The 17,516-nt window shown below is 37.7% G+C and overlaps 1 protein-coding gene across 5 annotated transcripts in view; it reads right to left on the reverse strand.

Annotated features, from left to right (window-relative positions):
- The window catches only part of MED14 (mediator complex subunit 14), a 72,064-nt gene that overhangs the window by 21,093 nt on the left and 33,455 nt on the right, over window positions 1–17,516 (reverse strand). For all 5 annotated transcript variants that reach the window (XR_014239756.1, XM_082378052.1, XM_082378051.1 and 2 more), the window contains 8 exons: window positions 17,401–17,479; window positions 13,922–14,081; window positions 10,280–10,474; window positions 9,756–9,890; window positions 7,281–7,357; window positions 2,024–2,184; window positions 1,791–1,937; window positions 607–698 (listed from right to left, as the gene is read on the reverse strand). Coding sequence is in view for 4 of the 5 variants with exons in the window: in XM_082378052.1 (XP_082234178.1) it covers window positions 607–698; window positions 1,791–1,937; window positions 2,024–2,184; window positions 7,281–7,357; window positions 9,756–9,890; window positions 10,280–10,474; window positions 13,922–14,081; window positions 17,401–17,479 (1,046 nt within the window). In the remaining variant the exon portion in view is untranslated. The remainder of the gene's footprint in view (window positions 1–606; window positions 699–1,790; window positions 1,938–2,023; window positions 2,185–7,280; window positions 7,358–9,755; window positions 9,891–10,279; window positions 10,475–13,921; window positions 14,082–17,400; window positions 17,480–17,516) is intronic.

The raw sequence follows: 17,516 nt of genomic DNA on the forward strand, positions 1-17,516 counted from the left end.
AGGAAGCCAGCCCCAACAGATGCCACCTTCAGTTAACAGATTTTAAGACACTCAAGTAATTTCTGATATTAAGTAATTTCTTTATGTGGAAGAGTCCAGAAAGAAGCTAGCTGGCTGAGTTTATATACTAAATTTCTAGGACTTTACATATGGGGTGGGGGAAAAAAATAAGAAACTACAGATTATGGGGAATACCTTCAAGATTAATACAGGATCAGATAATGTTAACAACCATGTGACTAAAAGCATAGACATACCACATTGTTCAAGACCATTCATACATAATCTTCATTATAGTAATCATGCTGCTAAGCAGATTTGAAATCAGTGAAGAAAAAAAAAAACATAAATACCAAAAGTACATTACCTTGCCCAAAACTCTTCAAGAATACACACTCCAAAGAGGGTATACTTTTTGTTTTCAATTTTAAAGAGTTAAGAATTATAGTATATTTTTTATCAATAAAGTATTTAAAATTTACCATTTTATCCCTAATTTTTACTTGAACCCTCAATTATTTCAAGAAAGTTTTCAGAATTTTTGAATTCTTGATTTTTTAAAGATATATGAGAGGAACTTTAGTTTTAATTAATTCATAGACTTACTGAACTTCCCTTGGTGGTTCCATAACACAAGATAAGTTTTCGGTAATTATAAACACGAACTTCTGAGAAAATGTTTAGATGAGTGGGTATGTCTAAACAGAAAGAAAACAAAAAGAAGTTTAAGATTATACATACGAAATTTTAAAATATATATTTGAAAAAGAGGGCATCTTGGCAATAGTATATGCCTAGATAGAAAGGTCTCTGTATATATAACTTAGTTTAAAAAAAAAAAAAAAAAAGAAAGGAAAAAAGATAGCAACAGCATAAATAGGTAGTAGGGCTTCCCTGGTGGCGCAACAGTTAAGAATCCGCCTGCCAATGCAGGGGACACGGGTTCGAGCCCTGGTCGGGGAAGATCCCACATGCCACAGAGCAACTAAGCCCGTGCGCCACAACTACTGAGCCCGCGTGCCACAACTACTGAAGCCCGCGTGCCTAGAGCCCATGCTCCGCAACAAGAGAAGCCACCGCAATGAGAAGCCCGCGCACCACAACGAAGAGTAGCCCCTGCTTGCCATAACTAGAGAAAGCCCGCGCGCAGCAATGAAGACCCAACGCAGCCAAAAATAAATAAATACATTTAAAAAAGAAAAAAAGAAAAATTTCTTAAGAAGAAAAAAAAAAGCTGAAAGTAGTTCTAATAGTTTACTTAGTTGGTTGATAATAGTAATAATAATAAATAAATAAATAGGTAGTAGGCTTCAATTTCCATTTCGACAAAAGGGGGCCAGGGCAGGGGCGGAGATGCACTGAAGCAGTATAGCATAGTGGTTTATGGGTTCCAATTCCAGCTCTGCCCTTTATTAGCTATGTGAACTTCAGCAAGTTTCTTAAGTGTCTGTGACTTGTTTTCTTCATTTGTGAAACGAGGGATGATAAATTACCTCATAGGGTGACTGTGAGGAGTGAATGAGTTAATACAAGCAAGTGTTTATTACACTGTATGGCACACAGTAAACTCTCAATAAGCACTATTATTATAATCTGGTATACCTGTGTGTTGAAACTTCTCAATATATACGAATCATCACAGTGGCTGTCTCTCGGGGATAGACTGATGATTTTTTTTTTTTTTTTTTTTTACAATGTGCATGTTTTACTTCCTCAGTTAAAAATGGCGGTGGCGTGGTGGGGCATGCTTCCCCCTTCCCCCCGCACCAAAGGAAGATTATCACTTGTACCTGGTAGAGAACGTGCAAATTCCAACACACACTCATATAATCGTGCAATGCTATTCCAGTCATTAAGGAACATTTCAACCACTTTTCTACCACCAACAGGTTCAGACAACAGGTTTTCATATGTCAGATAAACATGCCGGGATGGTCCTACAGATTAAAAGAAAAGATTAATAGTAATCAATACAAAAAAAAATCCAGAAATATGCAAAGACAAAGTGTGTGAAGCATCTCACCTTGCTCCCTGGTAGAAGTGCCATTAAGTGGACAATTTGCAAACACTAACTCTGCCACCCAGGTGCGGTTATTTCTACCTTGTAATCGGAAAGTGCAGTCGAGAAGAGAGCGGTCCAGAGCCTTTTGGGTTTCCTCATTTACACCCTTACAGGGAGGAATTCTGGTGATGAAAGACAGCATATGAAGTGTACTTCATATCACAGAAAGACAAAAGCACAATCTACACAATGACAGGCAGGGTATCATATTAGAGGTTTGGTTCAAAGTCCACTACTAGGCACCTTCTGCAAGAGAAGGAAACAATTCATAGCAATTCACAGCAGTTAATAGCATTTAACCCACTTCCATTCATATCAGTATGGATTAGGACTCTCATTTTAACAGTGATGTTCGCCTTCATCCTTAATCTTGTTATTAGAAAAGACCACAATTTCTCAGAAAGTCAAAGATACTGGCTTTCTATGAAATCTACCTAGGACATCCTCAAGGAAAAGCTAAGGAGAACAAACTATTTGTAAGACCACTCTTTGAAGTCAGGATGACACAGTGAAAAGAACAAGGGCTTTGGAGTAAGGGACCTGCATTCTAATTCTGACTCAGCCACATTCAACCTCTCTGAATTGCAGTTTCGCAACTATAAAATGGAGATAAGTAATTACCTTATGGGTCACTGATTTTAAAACATGACAAAACGTATATATAAAGTACTTATGGTGGCTGATACAGCAGGTATTCATATATGTTAGTTTCTCCTTGCAGTAAAACCAAGTCTTGATCACTGACTGCCATGACAAAATTTCAGGTTCGTTATCTCCCCCCGCCTTCTCCCCTCCTCCTCTGTAGAGGTAACTCATTGTGATGGAGCTACACATGTATCAACTCATTTAACATACATACTGTCACTTATATATACCACATATACAAGAGGAATGTATTAGCTTCGGTGTCTTAAAATACCCATCTCTTGCAGCTTTATGAACTATCTTATTTGTCATAAAACATTATGAGGTAATATATTTTGGCTGTTTTTTCAGTAATGGAGGAAATAATGAGATGATATTTAATTACACGTTATCCTTTAACTCACAGGGAAGGTGAGTTAATGATCAGACTTGGTATAATAATTATCAAAATCTAAGCAAAAAACAACAAATATAACTAGAAATATGGCATTTTGGTTCAGGCCTCTCATTCAGATATAACACCCAGAACAGGGTTTCTCAGTGTCGGCAATACTGACATCCTGGGCTGCAGAATTCTTTGCTGTGGAGGGCTATCCTGTGCAGCCCTGGCCTCTACCTACCAGCTGCCAGTAGCACCTCCCACCCCTTCTTCTCAGTTAATGAGAACCAAAAATATCTCCAAACATTGCTCAATGTTCCCTGGCAGGGAACACTGCCCTGAGGTTGAGAACCACTGACCTAGAATAAACAATTTAAGAGAGAAAAAAAGAGACAGAGATTGTATATGGTAAAAAATAAAATCTGTAGGGGGAAAGAAAGCTATCCAGGTTGCATAAAAATAGAATTAATGTACTGAAATTTTCTCAGTTAATTAAAAATTCCACCACAGCTTGTTTTAAATGTACAGGTTTTCAAGTTTTTTCAAAAGTTAGTATTTCATACTACATACTTGTTATCACTCACTACCAAGAAGATTCTGTCCAACCTTATTTGGGGTAGTTATTATAGAAATGGCATACATTGCACATATGCTTTCAACTTCGGGTATACTGAAGACTTTTGCCTGCCCTTACCCCTCAAAATGTACCTCTAACCCACAGTAGTTATAAAGCAGCCAATTCAGATAGATTTTTAAAATCCTGATTTTGAAAATATAAATGCAGTACATTATCTTTCTTTCACATAAAATAGGTATTTCATGAAATCCATCTGGTTAGAAAATGAACACATAGAAGTCAGCATGTTTTGAAGTAAGAATTAAGTAAGACTCCTTCCAATTTATGTTCTCAGGGGCAACACGACCCTGAAAATGCATTCTATGTCACTTTCTTAATCTGTGATACCGATATAATTGGCTTTATTTCAAGGAACCTGCAAAATATCTACTTGCTTTTAAGGTTATACATGTAACAGAGAGAAATAACAATAACTTTAATCCTCCCTGCATGATCATGTGAGGTGGAAAAAAAAAAAAAAACCAGGTTCCCCCAAAAGGAAACCTGACAAAATCATTACAAACACAAAATACTATTATTCAATATATTCGCCAAAAATTAAGAACCGAGGAAGATGTTTCCCGGACAATGGATTTAACATATCTGAAAATTTCTATCATTTCAAAAAAGTGTTTTGATCTAAACAGCTACTCCTGACTGATTTTTCTCCTGTAATTCTGAGTACTGAACAAATTTAGAAAGTAAGCTTTGGTCTTCTAGGGCAGATGTGTGTCAGCAGTGCTCCTTCTCGGCCATCATGTGCTGTGTGTCAGTTTCGTTCTGAGGGATTTTACAAACATCAGTAACCACGTTATGTCCCGGCGGTGCAAAAGTGGGGAGGAGGATCACTCAAAGTGCTAGTAAAAGCAGCACAATTGCACCTACAAGGAAAGTGGGGTGGATTTTATATAGATTGCACGTGCATATGCAGAAGGACTCAGTCGCATAACTGACAAGCCGAGTCACACAACTTGCAAAAAGAGCTGGGCCTCTGCATTACTTGCATAAGCTACCAGAGGCAAACGAATCACGAGATGAAAAAACCTTGTGGGCGTGGCTGGAGGACCAGCCCCACTGCCCATTACTGTAATGTTAGTTCAGGAGAGGGTGGAAAGTTTGCTTAAGAGCTCAAAACAAGGCACTGCGAGCATGCTGCTCTCGAGACTGTGTCATCTGTGCGGTGGGATCGAGGCTCTTGAGTTTGCACAAGGCAACAGGCCCATGAACCAGAGCAGTCTAAGGTGTTTACCATGATATTTTCAGAGATACAGCAAGGAGGCCTGCTCAGCAGATTTTCAAGGAGATAAGTTGAACAAGAACAGAACATATTTTTTAGCAAAGAGGAGAAAAATGTGCTCAATTTTAAAGCTTTGAAGTCATGCTCCCATTTAATAAGAATATACCTAGGACTAAATGCTTAAAAGAAGAGTTTCTGAAGATGAAATATATTAGAGCAATTACTTACTAATTATAATTAGATCTATGCCAGATTTTAATTTAATAAAATCATATTTAGACATTTATTATTTTTTCCTTCTTCATTTCTATGAAGAAAATACCCCCGATAATGGACAGCTTGTACAAAACAGATCTCTTTATCCATTCTATATACTTTCCTTTTAAGTTTTAAATAAAGAAAACAATAGCCAGGATATAGTAAAGACTTTCTCAAAAATTATTGTAAAATGAAGATTAAAAAATATGAAGTGCTTCTTCTCCAGGTAAGGACTATAATGAATTCTCTTGAGTTCAAGAATAAAGGGGACTGAAATTTCTTTTGTAAAAATGCCGAGAGCAAGATATTTTAAGATTCTTGCAAAACATGAAAAATATAACTAAGAGAATAGAACACAAACGTTATCATCATCTATTAATCTACAGTTGTCAAAACGAGTAAACAGAAAAAAATCCTATACTTTAGGCAGAAGTAATATAAAACCAAAGGCAAATTAATTAAAAGTTTTACATTTTCCTTTTGATGTCTATTCTAAGACCAGCTCTCTCCCCAGAAAGCTTTTTGTGGAGATGGCATTAAGGTAACCAGGCAGGGCAGCTATTCTAGTTCTTCAACTCTTTATCTAACGTGAGCACCATGACACATGGGTGGAGTGCACGCTATCTGCAAGTCCTTCCCATCTTCCGCAGGGCAAATTGATTCCCAAGTAACAAAAATTAAAGCCCCGCTGGCTCAAATTGCAGAGCCGCCACGTCTTGGCAGACAGGAATTCAATAAATAAAAATTGCTTCTATGATTTATATTATTAAGCAACGTCTAATAAACAATACAAATGCCCAAAAAAGAAAACTGCTTTGTGCGCTAAAAAGGCTGATCTCTTAAATGGCATTCTAGCTTTGCAAGTCCATCCTGGTCACCTTATAAATCACACACGCTGCCTTAGTTTTCCCTCTAAGCATCCTTTGGCCCCCTTGTCCTCTATCCGTTTAGAACGAAGCCCTCTGCCCATCTCCCTCTGCGTGCTCTTTCCTGGTGATCTAAGTTACTATCCCAGCTCAATTACTTTCACCTTGGTACTGACTCATTTACTTCTCCTGCCCAGACCAGTCACCTGGGCTTGAGACACACCCCTGCCTGCCCAAAGGGATGTCTAGGCACCTCAAACTTAGCAAAGCCCCTTCAAACTCACATCTTCAGTCCCGTCTCGGAAAACATCACTGTCATCCATCATTTGCCCGAGATAAAACTAAGAGTTATCTTTGCCACCTTCTCCTCTTTCTCACCTCCGACATCAATCTAATCACCAACCCCTTAAGATTTCATCCCCTAAGTCCTTATGGAACTTTCTCTGGTCCAAGCTACCAAGAACTCTGGTGTGAACCATTTCAGCAACTAGTTTTGCTACTTCAGTCTTATTCCCCTATCAGGGTGAGCTTTCAAAAACACCTATCTAATGATGTCAGTTTCTGCTTAAAATCATCTGATGGCTTCTTACTGCCATTGTGGTAAAGTCTACATTCCTTAAGGACACTTACAAAGGCCTTACAGGATCTGACCCCTTCCTGCTTACGTCTCTAGGCTCATCTCTCCTAACTCCTGCCACGCCCAACTTCCTTCAGTTCCAGGATGCCGAGCTTTCTCTTCCCTTTAAGCCTTCATTTTAGCAGTTATTCCTTCCGGTTAGGGATGCCCACTCCCACTCTAGCTCCCTTTCCTCTGGCTAATTCTCACCTCTCCTTCAGTCTAGGTACAACTGGTACTTCCTCAGGGATACCCTTCCTGACTTCTGAACTGGCCCAGATCCCCCTGCTATGTGAACCCACAGCATCCTGAAGGGCCCTATCAGAATTCAAGGCTGACACATACTCACACTCAGTAAACACCTGTTGAAAGAATGAAAGATAAGCCAGAGGAAAGACATCCTAAAATACCAAGTGCTGCTGGATCTCCACTTGGCAGGTGAAAGAGAATGCTCCCCCAGACTGCAGTAATTCCATGCAGAAATCTGTGACATCCGCAGGTTCTGAACTCTGCTTTATGCTGACTCACGGAAGGAGAGGTGCAGCACTGGCAATGTGGCTGCAGCGTGTGGCCCCAAGTCAGACACATGACCGGGACTTACTTCAATAAGCGAATCGCGTGACTGAAGCCATCACCTTCCATTTGCACTCCTTGATGTGGAATCTCCAGATTGGACAGCTGAAAAGAGAAAAGCACAGTTATGTCAGACCACCAATTTTACAAAGGAAACTACCTTTTCTAAGTACTACTGTCTCTATTCTCGTGGCATCTGTACTAGGGTCACTCTGTCCCAAAGTGACAACATATTAGGCATGAACATTGTGCCCCCATCATCCGATTTCCTGGGAGACCAAATAAGACTGGTTTTCTTGTGTGATTCAATTATGTTTGTTTGAAAACAAAGTTCGAGTCATAGCCACATCTCATTTTTAATCACAAACAATATTTTTCAGTTTATAACTTTTCTGGAATACATTTTTATTTTTAACAACTATTTCCTCTGTGAAACCCAAGAAGAAAAGATTTCCACTTTATGCATTTACCCAGTGAGATATCATTCCCAATTGGAGGACTCAGTAAATGAGTTAAAAAGATAAATGCAGGGATAGTGCCTGAGGCCCTATCAGTGGAACTACAGGTTATTTGGGTATGCCAGGAAGTCATCTGATCTAGCAAAGAAATGCTTGCCTTCAGCACATATTCCCAGGTCTTCTCTGACAGACTATTTATTTATTTATACCCACCTTGTTCCAGAAAGGATTTAAGGCAGCCCTAAGCATTTCACTGAGCCCTGCTCTTTGGGCCTGGGAAGACCAGAGGTTTAGGAAAATAGCTGCTGACCAAATAGGCAGTAGGGGTCCAGATTCAAAAGGAAGCAAAGTGTGGGAGGGCTCAAAAACACTGCTTCTCTTCTATGGATCAGAAATATAAACATTCCTGGTAAGATTAGATTTAGTTACTCACATTTCAATATAAATTACCTTAAGCAGAAAATGTGCTTGCTTTTACCTTTAACATGTCTTTTTCATTGAGAGAAGAAAAAGTTAAGTTTTTAACAGCTTGACTGAGTTCAGTAGACTACTACAGAATGTTACATGGCCTATGTGTGCAACAGGTATAGGAGCACAGAGAAGGGGGACAGAGGCCATATGTCTACAGGTGTCTATAGGGACACTATGAAGACACAAGTTTTTGCGACTTCTAGCCTGTGGGTAATGGGGAAGACAGCAGACGATGAATGAGGCATTACACTGTCCCTGGGCATCGTGTAGCCTCCCTTCCCACTGCAAGGGAGTAACTGAATGACATTCATGTAACCAATCCACATGGCACGATGAAAAAGCCCAACAACACAGTTAAGTAGATAGAAGCACGGACACTGCACAGTTTTGGAGCTTTGGCCAGTTCCCAGACAAGAGGACATCTGTCAAACTCACAGTTCTAGGAGCTGGGACATCGTGGACATAAGTATCTACTTTAGCCTATTTCTGGGCTTGGATTTTCTGGGCTACTGCTGCTCCTCACAATTTCACACCTTATTCTCGGCCTTCAGATCCCAAAGCCCTATAAAGCAGCGGTTGGCATACAACAGCTCGTGGGCCAAATCCAGCCACTGCCTGTTTTGGTAAATAAAGTTTTGCTGGAACATAGCCACACTCATTTGTTTAAATATCAACTATGGCTGGCTCACACTACAACAGCAGATTTGAAAAGCTGTAATAAAAGACTATGACCCACAAAGGCCTAAAATATTTACCATCTGGCCCTTTATAGAAAAAGTCTGCTGATTCCTGCTCTAAAGCATCAAAATGTTTTCAACAAGTCTTCCCAAGACTATCATCATCAGCCCAACTGAAATAATCCACTTCCATGTTTCTAGGTCTCTTCTTCAGTCCCAATAATTTACAGAGGGGAGGAGTCTTACAGAAAGTAAAACTTTAAACTAGAGGGAAATAATTAAGGTTTTGATGTATTACTTTTAAGGGCTGCCAATCCTTGGCCAAAGCCCTTTTTGGAAATACAAAAATGCAGGTTCTGTTACCTCCCTTTACTTTCATGATTGGGGATCATGCTGGATATCACAATTGTGTACTCTTGAAAGACACTAACTCTGCATAAGTCTACTGCTTCTTCCATGGGAAAAAAGTAAAAATTTAGTTTAATATTCTTTCTGACCTGCTTCTCAGAAAGGAACCCAATTTTATTAGTAAGCAATATGTACAGCTTCACCCACTGAAAAATGAGTCACCCCTTTATCAACTAACCATCTCTAAAAGGGTAAATCATGCTTCTAAGAGGTATAAAAGTAAGATGTTAATTCTCAAAAGTTGTCCTTTTGTTTTTTTTTAAACTAGGAAGAATTTACTTTCCATTTCCACAAAGAACAGAAGGCCCACAATTTGGAACCAGAGAGATGAAATAATTTAAGTCATGTTTTACATGTATACCACGAGATGCTGTGATTTCAACCCCACCCCTCCCAAAATATACAAGATCACAACCATCTGGTTCTCCTAATGGAATTCATGTAGCTTTAGCAAGGCATTTAAAAATTACTCAGAGTACCCCAAATTACCTCCAACCGAAGTCCTACAAATGGCATATTTGTATCACACATAGCGACAAAGTGAGCTAGAACTTTATTGAAGGCACACATTTCTCCTGATCGTTTGGTTTTCTTGGGTTCTACTGGACACAGATCATCAGACAACTAGAATTTAAGTAAAGAACGCAAGTGGGTAAAAAAAGTACATGTGATGCAATTAGTTAAGGCAGTTGTACTACTATAACAAAAGTCAAGGTTAACCAAAACAAATGTTAATTCATTCAACAAATATTTACTGAGCAAATATTGACCTAAACGCTGGAAATTTAGTAGTAAATATTATGTATTTAACAAGCTGTCTTGTGGAAAATGGTATATAATTATTAATTAAGAGAGAAACATTTTCAAGAATATGTAGACATTTGTTACCTAAACCTTATTGCTGTTCAGTCTCTTAAAAACCATACCAAATTCTTTCCCATTTAAAAATGGTTAAAGAGCACAGCAAAGTTAATACACGCAAACCCTGTGTTCATTTCTGTATGTGATCATACCTTGCGCTTGGTACTGCTTCTAGGCTGTTTCCCGTTTTTTGTACGATAAACTAATTCCTGGATGTTTTCCTTGAACTGCTGCAGCAGGAGGGCCATGACAGGGCTGTCTTCACGATCTGCAGCATTCACAGACATGAAGTAGTACTTGTATGACAGCTGTGTGGGTTTATTGGGAACCTCCAACATCTCCACAACCTAAAAAGGCCCCAAATCAGAAATGAGACTCAGAGACATAACTGATAAGTGTTGGATATTTTCCTCCTTATATCAAGTAGGGCTCAGAATTATATACCTAATGTGGATGTCTTTTTTCTTTAAACAAGGACAAATCAGTCATGATCTCAAAAAAAAAAAAGCACTGCAATTAAATATGTAATCTGTTTTCTAAAAAAATAGATCAGGCTAAAGAACAATGATAAAAGTAAATGCAACCATAAACTAGAGCAAATGGAACATTTAGACCATCGGCATTAGGTGTTCTTGAATTCATACCTTAGCTTATAAATTGAAAACATTTTCTGCTTAAGTCCAGCGGGTCTGCTAGATTTTCTAGAATGGTATCTATTTTAAATTGCCCTGCTGTCTCTCTTAACCAATGAAACAGCCTAAGAATTCCACTCTTACGGCACAGGAAAAATGACAACTACCTCTCATACTTGGAAGCATATAAAAATAAACCTTGATTTTTCAACTGAAATATACAGTCACTGTGAGGATAACATCAACAGTAGTTACCACTGACATAGAACTTACTATGTGCCACGTACTGTCCTAAGTACTTGACGGATGTTAACACATTTAATCCTCCTAAAAACTCTATGAAGTAGGGATTCTTATCTTCATTTTTCTGATAAAGAAACTGAGGGACAAAAAAATTAGGTTAATTGCCCAAGGTCTCAGAGCTGAGAAGTGAAACGTTTTGATCCTAGAAGTCTGGATCCAGAGACCTTGCTCTTACTCACTATAACAGCTTACTATTTTCAAGGTCTACCTACAATTTAAGAAAAGTCCCCTAAATACTTTAAGAAGTGAGAGACATGAATGCCATTGGACAAGGCTCTTGACCAACACACACTTTTATGTCTCTGTTCCTGCCTCCCTTCTCTCCACCCCCTCCTCCCCACACACTCTCTTCAGGAAATTGTTTGGTCAACACGTAAGCATCAACGCTGAGGCCCCTGAGGAAATGGAAGGATTAAAAGTAAAATGGAACTTCACTAAAGATATACGGATGGCAAATCAGCACATGAAATGATATTCAACATCATCAGCCATCAGGGCAGCATAAATCAAGACTACAATAAGATACCACTACACGTCTATCAGAATGGCTAACATTTTTATTTTAAGAAATTACTGTTGTGGTTTATGGGTTTTTTTATTATTAAGTTATGTATTTATTTATTTTTGGCTGCATTGGGTCTTCGTTGCTGCACGTGGGCTTTCTCTCGTTGTGGCGAGCGGGGGCTTCTCTTTGTTGTGGTGTGCGAGCTTCTCATTGCGGTGGCTTCTCGTGTTGCGGAGCATGGGCTCCAGTAGTTGTGGCACACAGGCTCAGTAGTTGTGGCTCGCGGGCTCTAGAGTGCAGGCTCAGTAGTTGTGGCACACAGGCTTAGTTACTCCGCAGCATGTGGGATCCTCCCAGACCAGGGCTCGAACCTGTGTCCCCTGCATTGGCAGGCGGATTCTTAACCAGGCGGATTCTTAACCACTGAGCCACCAGGGAAGTCCCGAATAGCTAACATTTTTTTAAAAATCACAATACCAAGTGCTGGCAAGAATTGCAGGGCAACTAGAACTCTCATGTATTGCTGGCAGGAATGCAAGATGGTCTGGCCACTTTGGAAAACAGTTTGGCAGTTTCTTATAAAGCTAAGCATACACTTAGCGTATGACCCAACAATCCCACTTTTAGTTACTTATCCAAAAGAAAACTTATGTTCACAAAAAAATCTATATGCAAAGGCTTATAGCGGCTTTATTCACAATTGCCCCAAACTGGAAACAACCCAGATGGCCTTCAATGAGAGGCTGGTTAAACAAACTGTGATACATCCATACCATGCAACACTACTCAGCAATAAAAAGAATGAACTATCATATATACAACGATATGGATGAAAATCAAAGGCATTATGCTGAGTGAAAGAAACTAAACTGAAAGGCAAAACTACAGACAGAAAACAGGTCCATGGTCACTAGATGAGAGTGGGGGGAGGGTCTGATTATAGAGGGGAGCATGAGGCAGTTCTGGGGGGTGATGGCAGTTACAAAACTGTATGCATTTATTAAACTTCAGACACTAAAACGTCTGAATTTTTACTGTATATAAATTATATCTCAATAAAGCTGGCGAAAGTAAAATAGCAGAAAGACATTTAAAGGCAGTAAGACTTTCCTCTGTTCTTAATGTCCATGGTAGTTTTTCCCACTACTATGAATGTATCATCCCTAAGTGAGAAAGATGAAGGATGAAGAGTAGTATACATTCAGTTTTGGTCTAAACCATGTGAAACAAATTATTGCTTTATAGTAAATCACTAGTCACTGAAACTTAAAGCCTGGCTTTTTGTTGATACTAAATAAGGTCAGAAAGTAATAAATTATAACCATTTTATTTTGTGTGTGGCTGGGTACAAAAGATCTTTGTGTGTTCATAGGTTTGATTATTATGTATGTCATTTCATATGTAGACCGGGCAGCTCACGGAGAACTGAAACAACAATGTTCTGTCATGTGCCAGATCTAGTTCCACAGCTGGTGTTTTAGAATTCAGAAAAAAGTGAACTTCACATCCATGACAGACTTATTCATCGACATAAGTAACCCTAACTTAAGATATATCAGGCTACACAGGGTACCTTTTTATGACAGTATCTTTTAAAAGTACAGCTTAAAACCTTAAAAAAAATTCACTCCCATTACCTTCAACCAACAATCCTGAATTAAGTTGTTTCAAACACCTTAGAATCTTATCTAAAAGTATCTACTTGGTGTACACAAAAATTTCTACAAGCAGGAAATATATTTATAAAATATATGAGTCCATATTTCAAACTCTTGCAAATTTTAACCAATTCAATGATCTCAAAGAAACTACTAGAAAACATCTAGAGTGTAAAAGGAATGAGGATTTTACTGTGTACTGAAAGGTACATGCAATCAATAAAATGGATATATATGTCTTCAATCAATTAAGGATGAGAAAATAAAGCTACTTTAGTCAGCCGTATTTAAAAGGCAGCGTTATGCAAGTTAACATTTGATTAAAACCAAACAAGTTTATCTGACACCAAAACATCTCCAAACCTTCACAGTAGTTGCTTTCAAATTTTTTCTTACACAGAGATGCCTCATTCCAAGCAGAAACTAGGCCTCACTACAGGAGAGATCCTAGGGTGAGGGATAGGGGCATACCTTATATTCACCAACCCTGCCTAATCATTATATAATTTCTTACAGACATGATTTTCCTCTCTCCCTCATCCCTACCATCTCTCCCCTCTCCTGGGTTGAGAATCACTATACAAAATTCAAATATCCAATAAAATACATTTGCAAATTAAACCAAACAATAAATTATTCAAGATACTAATAGAATTACTGAACTCGATCACCCAAATCACCCCTTTGCATACTTACAATGTAGTACTGTGGAAGACGGGTAAGTTTAATGAACAGCTTATTCTTAGAAAGGTTTCCAATAGGATGGGTTGAATAATTGGACAGCTGCAATGTTTCACTGCTTATTGTAGGCAAGTGTTTTATAGATTGTCTGCAACGCTGTTGTCCAAGCCAAAACCTTAAAAGAGATAATCCAAATCACAAAATCATAGACTTTTCTGATTAACTGTGTGCTACTGATTTATAAATAGATTATTAAAGACCACTAAGAAACCAATTAATATGAAATTTAACTGAACTAGTAAAAGGACACATGACCATAATGATGAATCATTTCTCTAGTTTTGTACTGGACTGTTAGTTCTAGTTCTAGTTTAAGGAGTTTAAACTCCAGTGTGAATGGTTTTTAATTAATAAGGTAGAATTAACTAGTATTAAGGCTGAGACACTGTATCAGTTTATTATAGGAGATGAAAGATTTCCTATGGTTTATAAGACAGCACAAACTAATCAACATTTTTTATAAAAAGCCTGAAGTGTTTATAAAACAAAATAGAACAACAAACAATAAGTATAAAAGAATCTCATTTTTCTGGTATCACTGGAGATATTCAGTCCCAGTTTTTATACTGTGCATATAAAGTGATGGGTATGCCTAGCAGGTGCCAGTAAGTGCTGCTTACCTTCTTCCCCTCTCTCTCAGTTAAGCCACCAGATTTCACTTTGATGCTTCTACTACAGTACTCCTCTTATTCCTTTTATCTATCCTTGAGGCTAGGATACCATATAATACGTGAAAAAGGGATAAAATGATTGGTACACAAACTCTCACTGATCCACAATGAGACAACTCAAAAAATAAGAATACAAATTTAGAAGCTTTTCACAGCAACATAACAGTGCCACAACATCCAAGCTCATGATCAGTAGGCTTGCCTTGCATAACAGGGTACAGACCAGTTTGGGTGCTGTTGCATTTCTGTGGTGAGCCGCATGGGATACAAAATGTGTACTAGTCATGTGCAGTAAAACCATGTTTAATATATAATATTTTACGGGCATTTTGTCAACTATTACCCCAAAAATGTATAGAATCTGGAAACTGCTTTTTCACCCTGAAAAAGAAATTTAACTACAGCTTCACAGGATCAATTGCTAGAACTGACTATTAATAAAAGAATGAAAATAAATTTTTAAAATACATCAATACTTGCCTCATTTTGGATGACAGTTAAAAACCAATATTCTGAACTTGCAAAAACTGCTTTCAGATCTCTACTTCCACTCTCATCAACATACCTTTGTGAGACTGGTATCTCTACTATGTATGTTATTTTAAAAAAAACATGGAAACATTTAAGATACACATTATCTCCTGTGATTTTCATCATCATCAATCCAACCTAGATTAGATAAATTACAACAAACCAGAAACAAGCTCATTTGCCACATTAAAAATTCTAAATCTATTACAAATGTAATATATATAAATTATAAATATGTGAATAATAAGTACAAGATATTCTTTCAAAGCATATATGGGATTGCTATTTCACTCAACTTTTTTGTTATGACTTTGCAGAACAAAAAATTTGAGTGACGAGTATCTTGTCTGTATATGTTCACTTTCAATGAAAAACAGATTTTGAATTTTTTTCTTATATTTTTTGTTCTGATTTTATGTATTGAAATGCAATTTTATGTCTGTTCACTCTAATAAAAAAATTGGGGCTTATATTTTGAACATGTTTTTTCAATTCTTTTTTCTAGAATTTGTTTTCATTGCATGCTATAAAAAAAGTAATCACATGAACAGATGCCCAACACCATTAGTCCCTAGAAAATGTAAGTAAAAACCACAGTCAGATACCTATCCCACTCACTAGGATGGCCACTGTCAAAGACAGTAACGAGCACTGACAAGGATGTAGAGAAATGGAAACCCTCATACACTGCTGATGTGACTGTAAAATGGCACAACTACTTTGGAAACTAGTATGGAAACTTCTTTAAAAACTTAAATTTACTGTATGATCCAGTAATTCCATTCCTAGTGGAATGAGAAGTCCAGCCATACATTTGCACATGAATACTCACAGCTGCATTATTCATAAGAGCCAAAAAAGTGGAAACAATCCAAATGTCCATCAACTGATGAATGGATGAATAAAATGTGGCCTAGCCATACAATGGAATGTTAGTTAGCCACGAAAAGGAATGGAGTACTGGTACATGCTTCAACATGGATGAATCCCGAAACATTATGCTAAATGAAAGAAGCCAGTCACAGAAGACCACATATTTTATGATTCCATTTATAGGAAATGTCCAGAAAAGAAAAATCTACAAAAACAGAAAGAAGATTCATAGTTGCCTGGGGCTGAGGCTGGGAATGGGGATTAACTGTAAATGAGCATCTTTCTGAGGCAACGGAAATGTTCTAATTGTTCTAAAACTGGATTGTGGTTATTGTTGCAAAACTCAGTAAATTTACTACAAGTCACTGAATTGTACACTTAAAACAGCTGAATTTTATGATATGTAAATTATATTTCAATAAACTTATTTCAAAAAAATTAACGTCCCATGATAGATTAGTGATAAACTGGTCATTCACCAAAGATCATCTGAGAAGCACCACTGTTAAGTGACAACCAGGGGACCTTTCCTATAAATAATGTGAGTTTAAGTACAGATACACATTTGATAAGTTTAAAGCTTTTGGGACTTGACTTTCTGGTTTTAGGTTATATTTCTACTAGCTGGAACTGCCCAAAACCGTAAGTTATGCAAGATGTGAATTATCAAGACTTAAGTATTTAAATCCCACTGAACAGTCTGGCCCCACACCCCCACTCCCCCACCCTGCCATTTGCCAGTTTGGTTTTAATCTCTGATATTTATTTTTATCCCTTGGAATTCTGTTTTATCGATTTAAAAAGAGTCTGTTAGAGTTGCCATAATGGTACCTTTGTGTACCAGGGTGGTAATGAAACCTCACAGAATTATCTCTAGCTCCATTTTCAATTTTATTTAGTTTAACAGTCTGAAGCATTCAAAGGATTCTGAGACAAACTGAATGACAGTATTAGAGAAGCAGAAATGACTACTCTGAAAGTGTCAGCTGGTAGATTCATACCATGAAGATTATCCCAGATAAGAGCAAATAAGACTCTATTGCAAAGAACACTAGATACAATAAAATTCATTGTGTAAGTGTTTGGTAGAGTGCTTGCACAAGAGAAAATGTGGAAAGGAATCAAAGCTGAGTGTCATGACCTTCATACCTATATTTGCTCTAGAGGGGAATTTGATACAAAGCACTGCCATCTTGGACCTATTCCAAGAAAATTTAGATTCTAAGTACCAAAAGGTACTCAAGTTTCATGTCATAAACATTAAGGATAGTGGGTGATCAAGAGTAATGATGGAGAAGAAAATATATCTTGTCAAAAGAAGTTTCCATTTTTAGTTTTGAGCTAAATAAATAAGCTTACTTAAGTTGCTGAATCCAAGGAATGATCCGTTTCATATCATCATTCACAGACTTCTCCATGTCATCCAGTGTGGCCTGGTCTATAGTATAAAGCACTTCATTAATTAATTGCTTACA

The sequence above is a fragment of the Balaenoptera borealis genome (genome assembly GCF_965194805.1).
Source record: "Balaenoptera borealis genome assembly, chromosome: X".
Lineage (NCBI taxonomy): Eukaryota > Metazoa > Chordata > Mammalia > Artiodactyla > Balaenopteridae > Balaenoptera > Balaenoptera borealis.